Genomic DNA, 21,277 nt, shown 5'->3' with positions numbered 1-21,277 from the left:
ATATCGGTGAAATTCCTTTCATATCATCTTCTTGCTTCCATTGCCCTTTTACACTTAGTAGTGACTAAGAACTTATATTTATAATTGATCACTTTTTTAAGGGGTGTTTCTCAAAGAAAATCACTGTCTGTCGCGGAGTTCAATCATAACATTAAAATAGTAATACTGAGCTGAGAGTGTTTTACCTGCCAATGCCAGACTGGGCATTTACAGCACAGCTGGTGTCTGTTCTGTGACTTTAGAGGTATATGAAATAGAGACAACTTCTTCAGGAACAGTTTACAGGGGGAAAGAATATTTCTAATACCTATGTGTAATCAGCTTCCTGTGTCTGTCTGGATGTTTTTTCAAGGTTATTTTTTTTTAATGGTGAAATCTAAGGCTGTTTAACATGTTTTTCCTTCTTTAAAGTGTATCTTTTGGCTTCTCTGGAATTTAGACAGTATAATTAGCAAAATGAAGACAGATACACTGATTCATAGCTAAGCTGATTGTGGGCAGGAGTTCGCCCTCTTAACAATCTATGGTGAAATAACTATAAGATTGCCAGAAAAACGAAAGAGAAACAGGAGATCTCAGTGTATAGTGCTTGCTTTGCATGGGCCACTATAATGTATGCACTATGGTTGTGAGGTCCTTAATTTCCAGAAGTGCTGAGTGCTGTCAGTTCCCAGCTTTCTGGGACTTGTGGGTATGTATGCATCTGAAAGTCAGTGCTGCAGCAGCTTCCCAGGCTGAAGTCAGTACTGCACAGAAGCTGCTTTAAAAACTGACGTACTGTTGTAGCCAAGATGTCTGTGTTTAAAAATAAGGGGGTAGTAAGAAGTGTTAGATTTCCAAGAATATGTTGTTTATTTCAGTGTATTTTCAGACTGGACTGGCTAAAGTTGTATACAATTAATGAGTTCATGAGATTCTGCAGATGATAAGCAGAACATAATAGAAATTGTTCTATGAGTCTGTATAATATAATATAGACTCCTCATGTTTTGAGCTAGTTTGAAAAAACAGTAACTGTGCTGTTGCTGCAAAATTCTACATCATGACTTTGCTATTCATTTATTAAACCCTGCAATGTCCTCTTAAAAGGGATACTTAAGAGGGCCCGAGTCTGTAAACTTGTGAGCACATTGAGGCTGCTGTTCCTTTCAGTGGAGGTACTCATGCACGCAAAGTTGATTCTTCCAAAGTGTTTGCAGGGTTGTGCCTATAAACTGCGGTTGTCTTGGGGTTTTGTTGGGGTAGGTGATGATGTGGCTGGGATTTTGAAAGACGTGCAGGGTACTGCTTTTAAACATGGGGAAAAAATACACAGCAAACTAAATATCTACTGCCTAGTTTGAAAGAAAAGAAAAAAGTGCTATCATTTTCTTTTATGTTATTAAGATGGAGCTCTGAAGGGTTAATTTTGCCAGTGGAAAATATTTGCTGTTTTAAGTAGCCATAGCTATTCACTGTTTGTTATCATAGCTGTCCTAATTTCAAAGAATTGTAAATGTCATTAAACTCATCCTAAAGCAATCAGTTGTTAAGTTTTAATTTCTAAAAAGTAGGAGTTTGGTCATAGACACCTGTCTTAGATCAGTAAATTGCCTTGGACATTTTATCTGGAATAATAATAGCGTGAGTAATCTTTTTTTAAGTCTCTGGTAGACTGAGAACTTTAATGTCAAGTTTCTTGCTGGATGGAATTTTTATAGTTAAGTTATAAACACCTGAGAATTGCAGTTTATAATGGAAACTTCAGGCCTGTTTTAGCCACAGCAGTATACACATACCTGAAATGAAACTTCTAAAGATTGATTTCACTAGACGGAAGGAGCTGATGGAGTGGGCATTTGCCTTTGCTTCTTAAGAGCAAGATCTGTACTAAGCAGATATTTTGCTTGTACTGCGGAATGGGTTGCATTTCAATGTTGAAAAGCATTCATTACTTACCTTAAATTAGGTTTAAATGATCATGTTACCAAGCAGTTTCTTAAATTAGTCTTGGGATTGCACTGTTTAAACTTTTCATGTAAATAACTTGGTTGTGTCACTGTGCACAGCACTGTGGGGTCTTGCTAAAGCCAACTTTCAGTCAACTGTTTCCATTAGTAGATAAGATTATGAATTGCTGTTGAAGCATTGTACATAACTTAGTGGTTATTCAGCCATTCGTATATAAATAATACTCCACTGCTGCACAGTCAGCCCACTGCTCCCTGGCATTATCTGCTTGATTCTTTTCACATTTGTATGTAACTTCAGTGATTAAGTGCCGGTCTTCTTCTCCTTACGTGAGTAAATATTCCCTTGAAGTTAGTGGGAGTTCTCCTTCCATAAGGAGTATGGAATGGGGCCATAGGACAGCAAATTTTCCACATGCCCTTCCTGGAGATCAATATTTTTTCCTTGCCTTCCTTTCCTGAAGAGAGAGAAGTGAAGTAGCATGCAGCCTTAGGAATAAATAAATAAGTAAATGCTGTTCTGTAGAGGATAGGCTCCCCTTCTATTGATGGCAGTGATTTACTTGATGCCTGCTTACCAGAAAGTCCTACTGTGGCCCATAGTGGTGCCTCCAGGTCCATGTAAAAAGGTCCGATTAAGCAGGACATGGAATGACTGGAGTGGAACCCAAAAGTGCACGGGTCAGGAGTGGGATATGGGGTGCTCTCTGCTTTACACACATTAGATCCTTTTGCTAAAAGGAAAATAGTATGGAAATGAATGGCAGTAAATGGAATAATTGCTCTGCACATTTATTGGATAAAAATAAAAAACATCTTCAGAGTGGGGCTTTTGGTTTAGGATTTATTTTTATTTTTCTGCAGCAACTGCTTTGCTCTTTGCTTCCTCAGTCATTTGTAAAGCATTGGAAATTTTCTAATATCTTTAAAAACGAAGGTTGTAGTAAATGATTGATGGAAAAACATTGTAGAAAATCTCTGTTTGAAAATGGAGAACCTAGAACCCCCTTCCATTTCCATACAGGTATAAAAAAAAAAAACAAAAACAAAACCCACCAGCACCAACAAAATTTTTTAAAAATTACAGGACTAGTTATTAAAAATGAGGGGTATGGAGAGAGGTAAAAACTTTTTGGTGAGTTATTATGTGAGTGTATCTTTGTATGCTTATGTGCATATGCCAATACTGCAAATCAGCATAATGAATTACATTTATCCCTATTTCATAAGGAACTCAATATATTTAAAGCCTCTAGTTTTACCCCACCTGTGAGAGTGAGTTTATAAGGGAGTTTATGCCTTAAATGTCGTGTATTTTGTTCGTACCCCATTTGGACTTGATGATCTTAAAGGTCTTTTCCAAACAAAATGATTCTTTTATTTTAGTAGTTGCTTAATATGTCTAAAATATTTTTTCCTCTGTTTCTGTCACTTGCATTGTCATAAAACCAGCACACATTTCTATAATCACAAGAAAGTACTAATTTTTATTTTTTCAAGAGAGCTCTTCAGAGGCTAGTGCTTTGATGTAATTCTATTAAATTGAATAGAGTTGTTCCCACATGAAGCTGTAGTTACAAGTCAAGAAACAAATCAAATCCATTATCTGGATCTAAAAGTAATTATTAGTGGTGTGTCTATATGTGAAAGTACTGGTCAGTACACGTGATAAAATAACTCCCGCTCCCTTTTAATAATTCACGTGTCTTCCTTGGCATTACAGAAAGTCTCATCTGAGAAACATGAGCAGAATGTAGCACTTTTTCTTGTATCACATTTTATCTGTTAATTACTTCTGAGAACATTAATATTTCAACTAACTTGTAGGGTTTGGTTTGCTGTTTTGTTTGGTTTTGGTTTTTTTTTTTTAAGAAGTTTGCTCCTATACATGTTAATGGTGTGCAAATCCTGTCTTGAGCCGCTCAATTTCTTGCACTCCTTCAAGCTAAAAATCCCTAAGTCAAATTGCAGTTCGGAAGAGTTCATGTCCAGCCAGTTTTAGCTTGGATTTATTTTTATGGTTAGTTTTAATGCTCCTATATAGGATTTTGAAGGAGAAAATCTGGCAGCTAGATCCTTGCTAATAACTATAGCATCTTTTTAAATAGTGCTGGGCATAATAAGGGTGTCATGCAACACCCATCCACTTGTCCTCAGATCTTTTAAAGGCTTGATTTTTTTTTTCCAATGGTAATTGTCTTCCACAACAGTTTTAAATAAAATCTTATCCATATTTTTTAAATCAAGAATAAAAAGTAATGGGATATGCTTGTTCTGTTCCATACCACACTCTTTGCCATAGAATCTGAGTGGCTTCCACAAGTGCATTAAGCCGTGAACTAACATCTGTCATGTGTTGTTTATTGTCTCATCCTCTCCCCCTGGAGAGAGCTGCGTGCGGTGGAGTGTTCTGTTTCTTGGGAGGGAGAAAGGGTTGCTTCCCCACTGCCCCCCCAAGTACATGCTGCTATGTATTTGTACTAGAGCATGCAAAACTGAGAAACTTGCCATGCATCTGGAGTAGAAGGTGTTAGTGCTTCTGACCAGTCCTTAGTTCACAGCGCAAGTTTTAGATCAACCCATTAAAAAGTTCAGGCTCCCTTTCAAGAAGTCTGTGTGCTTTGAGTGGAGAATTGTGGAATGGAGGAAGAGCCTGGCTGTCGCCCATGATCCTCAGTCAGCAGTTGGAGGTGGCCCTGTCAGTGTCACCATCGCAGGCTACAGTGGCTGGGTTAGAGGGGATTCTGATGGGAACCAGTGTAGAAACTAGAAGACCAGGATGACAGGCATGTGGTAACCTGTGTTGCTAGAGTCGCAGTGCAGTGTTCGGTACCAGTTATCTTCTGAAGTGCCAAAGGCTTCATTTTGAGACGCTGAGGTAATTGGGCTGAGAATTGACAGCAGCTATGGAACTGGATCACTTTTGGCCATGAAGAAAGAGTTCTCCCGGACAACTGGAGATTTTTAGTCATGGCCATTGTGAAATCTTAGTTAAAACAAGAATGCAAGGAGACAATGGTGGTGGCTTGGTATCTCTGCATCTTCGATCAGTGGAGACTATTTCATGACTGCAAACTCAACATACTGCTCTTCTAACCCAGCATCACTTGTGTAGTCTTAGGTTTAGATCTCATCTGTTACAGTTCCATCTATTGTAAGGTCATCTGTGATTAAGGCTTGCTCAGAGGTATGCATGTATTTCTGAAACTTGAGTCCACTCAATCTGGTTGGTTTCATTCTTAAATTCAAAAAAAAACCCAAACAACAAACCCCCCCTAATGAAGGATCAAATGGACATGGTGTGTTGGAAAAGCTGTTGTGTGTATGCACAGGCTGTGTTGGACACAGTGCATCAGAGCCAGATTTCAGGTCAGAAGAAAGTATTACTAGCTGAGGTCTGAAATGCAGTTGATCTACAAATGTTACAAGACAACTGACATAAATGCACATGAAATCACTCATCACCTGTTGTTCTGAAATCAAAAGGGTAGAAAAGATAGTTGATTCTTGTGGGTTTCAGAAGTAAAGGGTCAAGTGATGGAAGTGCAGTTTCCCATCTGTGCTTTAGTCCTTTCCTTCAGGAAGGCTGCTGACATTATTAGTGCTTTATGATGAACCTCGGCCAGCCCTCCCTGGTGAAGCAATGTCATATCCTGCAGCCATGAGCTAAGTAGAATTGATACAACTTTCTTCACAGCAGCCAGGCTGGTGAAAGGTTAGAGAAGAAGGAAAGTTCTCATCTCTCTCCTTCTTCAGGTTCTTTCTCTGAATGATGCCAGCTGTTTGGGGCAGATACAATACCTTTGTGATTGACTTCTCCAAAAAGAACATGTTCTGGTGAACAAGTCGTGGTCTCCCCAAGACCTGACCACACTATAAGAGATTTGGGAAACTCTTGGTGAATTCCCATGATCCTTGAAGATCACAATCCTGGATGAACTCAGGGCATTGACTGTGTCCTGCATTGGTAGGCATAGGCAGAACAAATTTCCATCTATGTGCCAATTTCTTAAGGAAAAATAAGTTATTTCTTCAAGCTAGCCCTTGCTCTGTTCTGTGATTTTGGACTGAAGAGGTAGCTTAACTACCCAGAGTAGTTTCAAGAGATGGTATTTGGCACTTTCAGTGCTGGGTGGTGAGGTTACTTGGCCACTGATTTGCAACATAGCAAAGCTTAGAAAAATTAGTAAATTTTCTTTGGCTCTCAGGTTTTTGGCACTCTTTCTTCTTCTAGTACCTACAGTCAGAAAAATAAAGGAAATCCGTCTGAGGGTGCTCTCACTGGTGGTTGTGGCTAGCATAGTGATAATGGTTTTTCAGCTCTTCATTTCACAGTTAGTAGACCGGCCACTGAAACACTGGTTTTCAGTGTCTGCTGTAGTCTGCAGCTTTCTCAGAGGACACTCACTGGTCTGTTTGTTTTCAGAGGATCTAGATGATGGTCATTCAAGGTGAGATGGTTTATAATGCCATTGATATCAGCATCAGCGCATAGCCTGGAGCAGCTGAGACCTAGAGTGTTTTGGGTGGACAAATAAGGAGGCAAATACTTCCATTTCAGCATCTGCTGCAATGTGGGTATGAAATCTTTCCACCAATTGCAGCGTTAGACTTGTTGGTCTTCTGTATGAATCCTTTAATTTGTAGTAGTCTAAGAGCCTGGAAAATAAAAATAGAGTTCTACTTGGCTTTGTTTTTTGTAGTTAGGTTAACTGTTCGCTGAACCTGAAGTGCCTCAGTTGGCTCTGCTGTTAGATGAGAAAGTGGCCTTACTGCCAGCTGCTTTCACGTGGTTGGAGAGCACTAACCGCCAGGCTGATGTTCTGATCACCTCTCCAGTGCTGGGGACTTCTGAGATGGAGTAAAAGGGTAACTGAAGATCTTGCTGTTGCCAGCTTCAAGTTTAGTTTGTGTCAGAGCAATGCTGTCTGTTCCCAGTGTGTCTAAGTAATGATCCTGTGGAGTATGATTTCAGACATGGAATCTGGCTTCTCATGTCCACTTTTCTCTTGCCGTGGCCATTTCATCTGAAACCAGGAGAGGCTTATGCTGGAAGCATGGTAGTAAGTGGCAGAGGTTATAATCTGCATTGAACAGACAATGTGTAGCCTCCTGTGCTTAAAAGGGAATTATATGCTCATGGGTAAAGTTGTGGTGAAACATTTTGAGAAAACTATGGTTGAGGGAAAGCACTGTATAACTTGACTGAACCTGTAGTGGAAGCCACCTGGTTTTCATTTTGCTGGCTCAGCAGTATGTTAGATCATAAAGGTTTAATCATTTTTGACATTTCAGTGCATTTATATTAGATTGCAGATGCTGAATTTCTTCATAAGTGGATCTTCTCTCCATTAAGTAAATTATGGGAAAATATTTTGTACTATAGCTTAAGAAAAAAATTTTCAGTTTATGGATGGGTAGTAGTGGCAGGCCTTTTAAAAACATTACTGGTAACACGTAACCAGAATACCAGCTTTAAACAGCTTTAAACTTTCACTTACACTGCTGATTCCCACATTGAAAGTCAGCTTAAAATACTGATAAAATTAAATCCTTACATTCTCATATCATAGTATTGTAACATATATACGCACAGTTTCCCTGTCTGCTTTTGTTTTCATGCTACCCTACAAATATTTTTCAGTGTTAAGAAAATCAAATGCTATGTTTGATGCATGAATACCAAACAGTTTGTTGCGAGTCATATGATGTGATTTGTACATTGATTTGTACAGTGTCAAAATTGCATTTAAGTGCAACAGGACAAAAAAACTGTATGAACATGATGAAGTTTAAGCATCTGAGTAGTTGCAAGAGCCTTCCCTAGCTGGGTGTCTGTAACATTTAGGGAAGTACAGCATTGGTTATGCAAACATTACTTGACAAATCAATGTTAATTTAGGACAGGTTTTGACGAGGACATCTCAAAGAAGTAGCCCTGTTTTGTACAGTACTTGCCCATCAGCAGGTCCTCTTTCAAAAATGCTGAATACATTGCTCAGTTAGGAAAAGTTTCCCAAGTTGTGTTGCTTCGTGGACACATTAGTGTTGCACATATCAGGCTAAGTTATAATTAAAATCAAACACATGCACGAAACCTTTTTGAACCCTCCAGAAGCCCACCTTAAATTGTAGCTCTGTGATAACATTTATCGACAGTTGTACTCTGATTATTGCTATTTTTGTCCTTGCATTTGAAAAGGAGTATTAAAAGTCAATGGAGATCAGGTTGTTTGACTTGCGTGCATACTAAGTTTGTGCAGTTCTTTGGGGTTTGTGTCCTTCACCCAGCGATGTTCTTATGTGCACGGCCAGAATAAATCAAACCTTTATATTTGAGTAGGTAGTGGCCTTAAAATGATTTCTGACATATATGATCTGCTTCCAAAAATAAGAAATCTTTAATTTTGATGTTACAAAGAGGAAGGTAACTGGGAACTAAATGCAAGTGCAGTCGTTTATTGAATAAATTGCTCTCACTGTTATTTTAATGTCCTACTAGTATGAAGCAAGTGATGCCAGACATAAATGTCCCAGAAACAGTATTTTGAAGTGTAACACAAATCAAATGCTGACGAATTACTTCTTGAAGTAAGACTTTTTGAAGCAAAGTTTGTAGGAATTTCTTTTCCATGATAAAAACCCCATACAATTCCTGGTTTTTGTTTTTAAAATAGGTATTGAAAAATGAGTTGCCAAGCACAGAAAGAACCATCTGAGCAGAGATTGAGAAAAATTGCACACAATGGGAAGACATTTCATAGAAGAGTAGTTCGTAGGTAGATGAGAATGTATTACAGAGAGAGATATTTATTTTGCTTTTAAATATAGTGAGGTGTAGTTATCTTTCATAAATGTCCGAAGGCGAGCTGATTTTTCAGCAAGCGGGAAGTCATAAACAAACTGACCCAAATAAAGTTAAGCAGAACAGTCTGCTTCACTACGCACTTCTGAAATTTTGTCAGCCTCCGGCATAGATGGGTTTTATTTTGCGAACCAGTTCAAAGCATTTTTTTGTCAGCTGCAGATTACTTTTTTTCCCTGCGTATTAATCAAACAGCAGACTAGTTCTTTCAGAGTTAGACTCTCTTTAAGTAGTGTATCGCACTGTGCTAGTTAACAGCTGTTAGTGTGGACGTTTTTATTGAATTCATGTGTTACTTAATATAAATACATTTTAGCCCCTGAAGGGTGGGGGAAGCCTTGTTTTCATTTAAAATAAGTCACTGTGCAGATGAAAACAGCATCTGAAGAATATTGTTTGAGGTAAACAATGACAAAGTCTGTGTAAAAATGTTGTTGAGTAAATAGTGTTTTCTTGAATTTTCAAGCTAACAATTTTCTGGACAGTTTGAGGAAGGGAGGGCATTTGTTCTACAAAGGTTTTTTTATTTAATTGCAGCCTGCAGAAGACAGCCCCCAAGGCAAATTGTCTATGTGGAGAGTTTATAATGTGAGATTCATTGAGGGATTTGTTTGATCGGGTCAGAGTATAGGCACAGAGATGGCCTGGCCCTGTAAATCCTGTGTCCTGGACTAGTAGCAGTGCTTTCTTATCTGCAATTAATGAGGAAATTCTGTCTGAAGGGAACCATTCACTATTGAACTCTGGGGTGGGGTTTTTCCCCTTCTTTCCTAAGGGAGGGGTGGGAAGGAATTCAGTTTAACTTTGGAGAATCTTGTAAAAATGTGAATGAAGAGACATTTCATGTATTGGGCGGGGATGAGACTACCTTCTCCCAAAGAAATACGGGAGAAATATATTGTGCCGTAGAAACTTGAAACTTTTCTGTATAATTTTCAGAGGTCAAATTGCTTTAATTCTGTTTTGGGCCTTGTTTGTGTTGTATTTCAGCCAGCATTTTCCAGTGCACAGTAGTGACTTTTTTTTTCCTTTCTCCCCTGTTTTTGCTCAGTGTAAACAGTTCCTTGCTGTGGTTACACAGACAAATATAGCAGAGAACCCTTTTCTGGGAGAAGAGTCTCCCCATGCATTTCTTAACCATTTTTGGGAAGAATCGATCTATCCGTGTGCGCAAGAGAGGGAGGCAGTAGCTGTAAATTGAAGTGACATCATATATATTACTCCCATTGATCTGCTTTTAGACTAGAGCCAGGATAAAAGGAAATGGCATCAGGGAGGAAGTATGCTCGTTTAGGCACAGATCCCAGTGTGATAATGGAGTAATAATAGAAATCACGCCACTGTCAATCGGTTGCTGCATTAGTCTGAGGCACATTTCCCCTCTGAGGAGGCTTTCAATGACTTCATTCAAGTGCAGGCAGGAGCAAATGGGATATTCAGCATACCAGCTGTACTACTTCAGTGATTTGTGTCCTGGCTTAGGGGTGCAGTGTGAGTGCTGGTGCTGTGGATGCTCAAGTAGATATATGTGTGTCACATTTCATGGCTGTGAAAGGTCAGTAGTCAATGTTTCAGTGGCATTTTTTCTAGTATAAAGGGTGAATCTGGCATTTATTGCATTTGTTAATGTAGGAATTGATAAATACGCTTCTTTGCGTGGGTGGTCTTTTGGGATGTGAGGTCGATGACCTCTGTAGCTGCCACACCAAATCTTTGAAAAGGCAAGATTTGTTTTCTTTGTGCTTTTTACAGGTTAGGGGTAGGATTCGGAAAAAGGATTCAGATTCATAGTTTTACTCCAAGATTATTTGCAGAAACCCTTTCAAACCTACTAATGTCTTGAAATGTTCATGTAACACGGTATAATGGCTTAAGTGTCTTGTGTACTGATATGAATACAATACAAAGTATGCTTTTTCTTAGTTCCCAGAGATTTAGTATACATTGAACCTCAGCCCCAGTAAGCTGCTTCGGTAGTACTCTGAGTTATTTTTTCAATTTGGTTACATTTCCTTTAATTCTTTCATCTTGCCTTTTTCAAATACAGACCTATCATTTGCAGTTTGTTTTGGTGGCAGCAGCCTAATTATTCAAACTGTAAAACCACCAAGTCAGGTAACACAGGGGAAGCAGGGGACAAACGGCTGTTTAGTAGTGGTAGGACAAAGTGAACTCTGAAAAGGCTGACTCTGAAAAGGCTGAAGAGTTGCAGGAGAGATTTTACAGTCTTAAGGGCAAGATAAAGTATACAGTGCTGGCATACAGCTTTACAGTGGGGATGATGTTTAATTATACGGGACATGACAGAAAACCTCTGGTGTGCTTGATCGCAACATATTAATTTGTTCCCTCTTTGTAGTGTCATTACTCGCAACTGGGGGAGGGGGAACCCTGGGAAAGTAGTATTATTCCCATACGGCAAGCATAGGTTGGGACAGGAGCTGTCTACTTTACAGCATAAGTAGGTGCTGTTGCAGCAATCATTGCCATAATGAAAACTAGGTCTCGATACTCGCCACATTTCCTGATTGAAGAAATCTACTTTAGTAATTGCATATATTATTTGAGCATTTTGGTTGAGCATGCTCCAATACAGTTCAGAGAGTGATTTTATACATATATATATATATATATATATATATATATATATGGCTGGTTGGTTGGTTGGTTGGTTGGTTTTTTAACAGGAAGACTGAAATTTTGTGTTTGGGGTGTTACGGTTGTTTTCTGGATGTTTTTTCAGCATGGAGTTACAAATTGATATAGTGAAGTTTGTCCTGCTGTATTTTTCTATAGCTGCATTGTGTGGGTTTTTTATATATGTTAGATATTCAATATGCATTCACAGAATATGAGTTGTTGTAAAGAAAAATGGCTTCACAATAGTTGAAAAGAAATTTACTTTTTATTTTCTCCAGCATTTATGTTTTGGTAGCACTTAAAAGCAAGGGCCCCTTTGTATTAAGCATAAGGCAAACAAATGGAAATCAACAGTGTGTACCCCGAACAATTCTCATGGTGTGAAAGATGAGAAGTAACAGGTGGGTAAGACAAATAAGGATGGTGGTGGGGAAAATGAAAAATAACGGAGTGTGGGTTTTTTGACTGAAAATTCGAGTGCAATTTTATGAAGTTTATTTATAACCGTTAAAAAGCTGCTTTGGAGATAGCATTATTCATAGTGCTGTTGGGGGAAAAGAAGATTTCTAAACCCCTGAAGGAATTCTGTAGTAGTCTCTGTCATGAAACTTCGGCAGAGCTTTCTGCATCTTTGCTTAGGATAGGTTTTTCTCTTAGGCAGAGTCTCTTTTATTAAAAGGAAAGGGTTAGAAATGAAACAGAATGTTCCTCCTTTTATTTTGTGGGAGAACAAAATGTAATAGCTGTGCCCACTAGTGCCACTTTGGCTACAGGTCTGTCAGCATTTCTTTTACTGGTGCCCACACCCTCTCTGCTGGTGTTTGCTAGCTCCTACTTTGGACTTTAATTAAACCGTGAGCTGGAAACTGGTATGTAAAGTCTCATCTTGGGCATCTGGAACGTGGGAAAATAACATAAGCCATCGTCTCAGATTTTTTGCTCTGCAGTCTCAAATCTAAACTGGTAAAGAGTTTAACCCATAATTCTGAAAACTTTTCACCTGTAATGCAGCACTAGGCAGAGGTAAACTAAGGACATGGCTGTTGCTCTGCTGCTGTGCTTTTGTTGGCTTCAGTGAAATTCTGTAATGTTATCTTAAACAGTAGCTTTCTGTGGGTGATTCTGTACAGCAATTATACTGGAGATATATTATAAAATAATAACTCTCAGCTGTTCTGTACCTATGTATTCAAGCAGCTGTTCCACAGTTTATTCAAAGTAACTATTGCTCTGCTGTCTTTGTAGTTAGCAGAGAAAGGTTTCTAAATCAGAAGTTACCTTTCTGTGCCTGGTGTTCTGCAACATTTCAGATTTTATTAGTGTTCAGAATTAACTCAGTTTCCAAGCAGAGCCACTTCCCAGAAGCCTTCCCTGTTTTATTTTTTAGAATGTCTCACCATCCCCCAGGCAGCTGCTGTTGGACTGTGCAATAAACATTCAAGTTGGCATTTTAGTAGTTGTCCTGAAATTGAAATATTCAATATTTTTAAATGTCTGACTATTTTTAACAACTCCGTTTTGTTGGCAGGCTTCACTATCACTTAGAAAATGTTCCAGTAAGAGCCAGTAAGATGTGAGATTTTTTCAGTCTCCAAGAACACAACTTTAATAATAAAAAAATGGAAGGCAATGAAAATGCAAGGAAACCAAAGCATTAAAGTCCTAGAGATCTCTTTTCCTCTTTATTCTGATTTAGGTACTATTGCTAAATTATGTCAGACTGAAAGGGAAGAAAACGTCGTGTTGTTCAGTTAGTTGTTAACGGTGATATTGTACAGATTAAGATTTATCAGAAGATCCTTGATATCTTCATGGACTTGCTGTCAGAGATCAGGGGTCCCGACTTGTTCAGTCCACATAAACAGCCCTGGCTGTGGGGTGTGTTGGTGGAAGCAGTGTTTCCTGTAGCCGACTTCATTTTGTACCTGCTTAGCGCGTTGATGCAGTGGAGGGGACATGAGCAGCAAGGCGGGAGCAGAGAATCGCCAAATGTGATAAAAGCTGGAAGTAGTGTTAAAGTAACAGGATATCTTTTTTCATTAATCTACCTGGAGAACATCAGAAGTGAGCAGTGCTGGTTTCTTTTTGTGTGCAAAATCTTAAATTCACATTCTTCGTCCCTTCCCCCTTTTTCTTTTGGTGCCCCGCAATGACGAATAGTGGGCAAAGCTTTGGGGCATATAACAAACTTCTGACTGATCACCCTGAATCCTCAATTTCTAATAGGTATTTCCTGGCAGCTGGTGTAATTTCTTTCTGAGCTCTGTCTGAATTATTTATTTGTTCATCCAGTAAGCCTAGTAAACAGAGCACTTAAGCACTTGCTACATCAGACTTCTTGTACTTTTTAGGTTACACTAGGTTCAACTTGATAGGTTCTGGAGTCAGGCGACTAACTACTAAATATATATACATGTATAGATAGATAGGTACTGTGTGTGCCACAAACATAACATTCGTGATTCTTTACCATGTAACGATGGATGGCTTGTGACTCACTGCACTAGAATATGCCTCAAAATGTGTCGTTACAATGCTTGTTTTGTGGGTCACTTATATGTGTTGTGTTTCTTTGTCTGCTGTAAGAATACCATGCAATTGCTTATATAACAGATAAAAATGCCACTCTTAAAAATTATACATTTGTATATCTCGTTGATTCCTGAAATTATGTACTGTAAATTATTCTCTTTTTTCAATTCCTTCCAAGCCCAAACAAAATGGAATTACTTAGCATATGTATTCCATAAAAATCTTACTTAATAAGCTATGATTATGTTTCAATAAGATAAGCATGGTTTAGATCTAAACTAACTATAATGATGGAAACCATAAAAAATGAGTCTTAATTGGGCCCCAGCACAAAGTCTTTCAGAACATAGACACGTAAACCCTGAGGTTTTTCAGAAACTAGCTAGAAGTTCTTGTATTTTAATCACATGCTGGAAGTACACAGGTCATCACGATCTTGTCCTCTTTGGTTTGTTTCCATTTAATTGCTCTGTCAGTAGAGATCTTTATTCACACATGGCATTTATTTTCCTCCTAGCTTCTCCCTGACCAGCTGGTCCTACTTCTGGAGTCTCTCTTGGAGGAGAAGACGTTGTGTCCTAGAATACTGCAGTGCTTAGAGAAAACGTACCAGCTCCGGGAGCAAGATGCTGAGGTAATTCACTTTAAAAAAATCTGCCTAACATACAGAATCACAGAGTGGTTGGGGCTGGAAAGGACCTCTGGAGATCATCTATTCCAACTCCCTGCTAAAGCAGGTTCACCTAGAGCACATTGCACAGGGTCGCATCCAGGTGGGATCTGAGTATTTGCAGAGAAGGAGACTCCACGCCCTCCCTGGGCAGCCTGTGCCAGTGCTCCGTCACCCTCAAAGTGAAGTTTTTCCTCAGAGTCAGATGCAACTTCCCATGTTTCAGTTTGTGCCTGTTGCCCCTTGTTCTGTCACTGGACACCACTGAGAAGACTCTGGCCCCATCCTCTTGACACCCACCCCTAAGGTATTTGTAAACATTGATAAGATCCCCCCTCAGTCTTCTCTTCTCCAGGCTAAACAGACCCAGCTCCCTCAGCCTTTCCTCATAAGAGAGATGCTCCAGTCCTCTGATCATCTTTGTAGCCCTCCACTGGACTCTTTCCAGTAGTTCCCTATCTTTCCTGAACTGGGGGGACAGAACTGAACACAGTACTCCAGGTGTGGCCTCACTAGGGCAGTGTAGAGGGGGAGGATAACCTCCCTCCACCTGCTGGCCACACTCTCCCTCATGCACTGCAGGATACCATTGGCCTTCCTGGCCGCAAGGGCACATTGCTGGCTCATGATGAACTTGTTCACCAGGACTCCCAGGTCCTTCTCTGCAGAGTTGCTTTCCAGCACGTCAACCCCCAACCTGTACTGGTGCATGGGGTTAATCCTCCCTAGATGCAGGACTCTACACTTACCTTCGTTGAACTTCATGAGGTTCCTCTCTGCCCAACTCTTCAGCCTGTCTAGGTCTCACTGAATGGCAGCACAACCTTCTGGTGTATCAGCCACTCCTCCCAGTTCTGTGTCATCAGCGAACTTGCTGAGTGTACACTCTGTCCCTTCATCCACGTCATTGATGAATGAGTTGAACAAGACTGGACCCGGTACAGACCCCTGGGGAACACTGCTATCTACAGGCCTCCAACTAGACTCAGCACTGCCATTCAGCCAGTTCTTGATCCCCCTCACTGTCCACTCATCTAACCCACCCTTCCTGAGCTTTCCTATGAGAATGTTATGGGAGACAGTGTCAAAAGCCTTGCTGAAGTCAAGGTAGACAACACCCACTACTCTCCACTTATCTACCCAGCCAGTCATGCCATCACAGAAGGCCATCAGATTAGTCAAGCGTGATTTCCCCTTGGTGAAACCATGTTGACTGCTCCTGATAACCTCCTTTTCCTCCACATCCTTAGAGACAGCATCTAGAATGAGCTGTTCCCTCACCTTTCCAGGGATGGAGGTGAAGCTGACCAGCCTGTAGTTTCCTGGGCCCTCCTTCTTGCGCTTTTTGAAGACTGGAGTGACACTGGCTTTCCTCCAGTCCTCAGGCACCTCTTCTGTTCTCCATGACCTTTCAAAGATGATGAAGAGTGGCTTGGCATTAACATCTGCCAGCTCCCTCAGCTGGGTGCATCCCATTGGGGCTCATGGGTGTCCAGTTTGCCTAAATGATCTCTAATCTGATCCTCCTCAACCAAGGGAAAGTCGTTGTTTCTCCAGACTTTCTCTCTTACCTCCAGGGCCTGCGATTCCCAAGGGCTGGCCTTAGCAGTAAAGACTGAAGCAAAGGCAGCATTCAGTAACTCCATTTTCTCTGTATCCTCTGTCACCAGGGCACCCACCTCATTCAGCAGCAGGCTCATGTTTTTTCTATTCTTCCTTTTGCTTCTAATGTGCGTGAAGAAGCCCTTCTTGTTGTCCTTGACATCCCTTGCCAGATTTAATTCCAGGTGGGCCCTAGTCTTCCTTGTCGCAACCCTGCGTACTCTTGACAACCTTCCTCTATTCCTCCCAAGTGGTCTGTCCCTTTTCCCACATTCCGTAAATTTCATTCTTTCATTTGAGTTTTCCCAGAAGCTCTTTGCTCATCCATGCAGGTCTCCTGCCCCCTTTGCTTGGTTTCTTACTCATGGGGATGCACTGATCTTGAACTAGGAGGAAGTGATGCCTGAATACGCCATTGCATTGTTGACTAGGAGTGATAGTGTTCCACTAGGATCCAGGATCATTCAAGTTCTTTTTTCCATGTCTAAATCTGAAATGGGATGTTCTTAACTCCAATATTGTTGCATCTTCAGATGCCTTAATTACTCAGTATTTCTGTGTGTTTTGTGTAGGTCCAGGTGTGTTTGCATACTGTGGTAGTAGGAGACAGTGCAGCCTAGATGTCATTACTATTGCACATGTACCTTGGGCAGCACATTTGCTCAAGTGTTAAATTTGTCACTACGTCATAGTGACTGTGTATTAGAGCCCAGTTCATTTTAGTTGTGTGTATTGTCTCCAAATGCAATCGTGTCTGTTATGGTATAAAATTATTCTTCCCCATGGTCAACCCATATTGTTCCTCTTTGAGTGCTCTGAAGTCTCACTCAGGATTTAGAAAAGTTTGCTTTCCAGTGAGACTACACTATGTTCTGGTTTTGGGCATGAGTTTAAGGGAGAATCAGTTCTTTACAGTTGCTTCTAGTAAGTGCCAGGGATATTAACAGTCCCTGAGGAAAACACTGTAGTATATGATATTGTAAATGTGCCTTCTCTGTTACAGGCCCATATGACGTGAGCATCCCTGCTCCAAAGAGCTTAATGTCTTTGGGGGGCACACCAGTAAATCCTTATTACCACACGCAGCGCTGGCTGTTTTGTGGAGTCCCATGAATTTTTCAAGCTGGGAGAGTTGTGACAATAAGGCAGCAGAAGTTGTGGCTGAAAGCACCCTTGCAATGAGTCTTTGCTTCGAGTACGTAGTATTTAGGAGGGGAGGTAGGAAGATGGAATCAGTCATGAAAATAAAGGATGTGTAGATTTATATATAAACAAGGGTTAGTTATGAAGTAGCGTATGATCAAACTAATGTGCAATGAGGGAGCATGGTAAACTTCACATGACATTTGACTCTTGTTTAGTTAAAAACTGCTGTGAAGGCTGTGAAAAGTCAGTGTGCATGACCTACCATGTTATAATTGGAACTTTATGGCAATAACTAAAATTGAAGGAGAGAGCAAAATCTCTCTTGTTGTCTTATGCTGAAGTTGCTGGGTGGACGCTTATAAACACTTGGGAATCCAAACATTAATGGAAAGATCAATAGAACAGAGGTCTAGCTTTTTCTCAGGAAAAAAGGACAACATTTTGACTGTTGCTGTTTACTGCACCTTTTAACTTTTTTGTTGATACATGTTTCCAAATGCGAGATTTGTTTTTAATTAGTACTTGGACCAACATTTCTATTTATAGGTATTAGAATATATTTTAATCGTATCTGAATACCAGTGAAATGTCAGGGGTTCTATAATGGGAAGAGGAATTAATAGGGAGATAGATCAAAGCAATAGCTGTGGTGTTGCTGCTTCATGCCTGTGAATTGTAAGCACTGGGCCACAAGCTTTGGTTTCTCAGGTTTTTCCTTTCTCTCCACTTTCATGTGTTCTTTCTTCCTTGCGATGTCATGTAAAAGTACACAAGTGATCTGTCAGAACTTTTTTCTTTAAAAAAAAACCCCACAAAATTATGATCTCAGTGAAAGGAACATAATCTCCATTTTATTTTACAAGGTGAAACCAAGGGCTTAGCAGATGTTGAGAACTAGAACTAAGATAACATTACCATTAGCATTTTACCAGTCATCAGATGCCAGACACCTACAGTCCTTTAAAGGGAACGTTATCTTACACACCCTCATGTACCTGAGGGGAGGACTTTTCATGCCTCTTTGTCCAGTATGTGCACAGGGGATTTTTCTTGTCATGAGCCAGGGCAAAGAACCTCAGTCCAAGCCTATAACTGAGCTGTTCTTGTCTAGATTTGATTTCTGAAGACATTAATCGCTTACAGTGATCCTGTTGTGTTACTGGAGTTCAAATGTTCTCAGTAACTAAACGTCAGAAATGGATCATTAAAAATACAAGCACAAAAAATTGCAGGCAGACCAATAAGAAAAGAAAACTGTCAATGTCAGAGGTTTTATTCAGGGATTTTTGTAAGTAACGTTGTCAGCTGTGTTCCATCTAGCAGCAGAAAGTTAAGAAATAAGAACTTGTTTTCTTACTTTTGACAAGTAGCATTTAAATTCACATTAATCTTCCAGTAGGGATTAGTAACACCATGGCCAGTAGTATGTAAGAGTGGTACATAAAGAAGTGTGATTTTTTTGTATTTTGAATAAAGTTTGGTCTTAAAAATTGTACCTAAAGTGTTGTCTGCTCACTCTGGAACTGGAAGGCTTTCCCTGGTATGTATTGTAGGTAGCTAAAAGGCCTTCTTACAACGTCAGAGGGAATATAAAGAATAGCATGTGTATGTGCTGCTGAGCGCTCTTGCAAGGGCAAGAATGTTCCACAATTTGTAGTACTTATGTGAAAAAAAGTAAAGGGTTTGGGTAATCTCACCTCGTCTGATAAGTGTGTTGGCAGGAGTAAAGGGGACAGTTGCCTGGTAGATTTTACTGTTGGGATGAAATCAGTAGAGAACCACCCTGTTTTCTCTGCCTGTTTCAAAGGGCTAATGTTCTGTATGGACACTCCAGTCCTGTAGCACACTGGCATTGAAGCACCACACCAAAGCTAGCACTGGGAAACTGCTGGGGAAAAGTTGCCCAAGGTTGCTTGAGCCTGGTTGACTGGAAATGGGATACATGTGTATTGGGCTTGTTTTGTCTTTGAGTTACAGTTCACTCATCAAGAAGCCTGTGTAACACAGTTCACTAACTCCAGTTTCACAAATGGTGCAAGAGAGCTCATTACTGGCGGTTGTTTTGTCGTACACAAGTACAGCATGGGAAGTCCTGGCTCATGTTTGTTAAAGCTTTTATATCTCTATTTCTGAAGCATCTTTATTTTGACTTTAAAGTTCAGTGCATTTGTTTTTGCAAAATGGCATGCACCTGGCAGTGTCTGCGTTTGCCCACAGCGACATGTACGTCTGTCCTCAGTCAGTGAGGGCTGCCAACAGTGCTATGCAGTGCTCGTGACCGCTTGTTACCACATGCACATCCAGTCTTACCAACGTAAGGGCACACCTTACTTCAGAAAGGAGAGGAGGGTTTGCAGCAGGTTATCCGCCTTGTTTTGATTCCTTTGTAGCAGCCAGGAGAGGAGAGAGGTGTGAGTCAGCCTTTGCCTGGAATTTAACTGTTGATCTCCCTTCAAGGAGCACTTAAGCTGCATCCTTCCTGGGATCTTCTCAGCAATTCAACGTAGTTCCTGTCTTCTCTCAAATGAGGTCTTGCCACAGATACATAGCTTTAGAGGAGGGTAGGAGGTCAGTGGTAGCCTCTCACTTCTAAGACAGACAGATTTGAATGCCTCAGCTAAAAAAAAATTGGTTAGGTGACATATTTCTGATTCATAATGCATAACACGTCTCTGATAGAAACCTTTGAGCCACAAGAGCCATAAGTGAGATACTGTTGGCTTAATCGCATTTCAAACTGGTCTGTCCCCAGTCTTGGATGCTACAAGAGGCTTGTAGGGCATCTGCCTAATTGCAGAATTTGTGACTCCCTCCTATTTTTTTCAGTCTACTTCTATAACAAATCATGATTTCATTTTCCATTTACTGTTGAAACCTTGGCACATGTGAGAAGGCACAAAACTACAATTTTGTTTTCCAGATATTAAATTCACTGATGTGAATTACTTGAATTGAACATATCGAATATATCTTTAAACAACGTTTCGAGACCAATGAAGGTTTCAAAGTTTAAAGCCATTTTTCCATCACCTCTTGGTGCCTTGAGCCCATCGTGACTCAGACCTTGTCAGACAAGTGGGAGGCAATTGCATGGAAGAATGGTTGTGTCCTCAGTTTTCTCTTCCTGTTCCCTATTTTCTTGCTGTGCTGCTTCCTGCTACATAATAAAATAGCTCATAGACAGGCTACATCTCATGACGTACCACATCCTGTGTCCAAGAGAAGCGTTATAGAAGCTGGCTGCAGTTCACAGAATCACAGAATGTTAGGGATTGGAAGGGACCTCGAAAGATCATCTAGTCCAATACCCCTGCCAGAGCAGGATTGCCTAGACCATATCACACAGGAACGCGTCCAGGCGGGTTTTGAATGTCTCCAGAGAAGGAGACTCCACAACCTCTCTGGGCAGCCTGTTCTAGTGTTCGGTCACCCTCACCGTAAAGAAGTTTTTCCTCATATTTATGTGGAACCTCCTGTGTTCCAGCTTGCACCCATTGCCCCTTGTCCTGTCAAGGGATGTCACTGAGAAGAGCCTGGCTCCATCCTCATGACACTTGCCCTTTACATATTTATAAACATTAATGAGGTCACCCCTCAGTCTCCTCTTCTCTAAGCTAAAGAGACCCAGCTCCCTCAGCCTCTCCTCATAAGGGAGATGTTCCACTCCCTTAATCATCTTGGTGGCTCTGCGCTGGACTCTCTCTAGCAGTTCCCTGTCCTTCTTGAAACGAGGGGCCCAGAACTGGACACAATATTCCAGATGCGGCCTCACCAGGGCAGAGTAGAGGGGGAGGAGAACCTCTCTTGACCTGCTAACCACACCCCTTCTAATACACCCCAGGATGCCATTGGCCTTCTTGGCCACAAGGGCAC

The 21,277-nt window shown here is 40.5% G+C and overlaps 1 protein-coding gene across 5 annotated transcripts in view; it reads left to right on the top strand.

The window, feature by feature from the left end:
* Positions 1 to 21,277, top strand: part of AOPEP (aminopeptidase O (putative)) — a 213,769-nt gene that overhangs the window by 170,187 nt on the left and 22,305 nt on the right. For all 5 annotated transcript variants that reach the window (XM_068422881.1, XM_068422880.1, XM_068422882.1 and 2 more), the window contains exon 14: positions 14,504 to 14,620. In XM_068422881.1, coding sequence (XP_068278982.1) covers positions 14,504 to 14,620 — 117 coding nt within the window. The remainder of the gene's footprint in view (positions 1 to 14,503; positions 14,621 to 21,277) is intronic.

The sequence above is a fragment of the Nyctibius grandis genome, chromosome Z, assembly GCF_013368605.1.
Source record: "Nyctibius grandis isolate bNycGra1 chromosome Z, bNycGra1.pri, whole genome shotgun sequence".
Classification (NCBI taxonomy): domain Eukaryota; kingdom Metazoa; phylum Chordata; class Aves; order Nyctibiiformes; family Nyctibiidae; genus Nyctibius; species Nyctibius grandis.
This window is presented reverse-complemented; position numbering and strand designations above follow the sequence as displayed.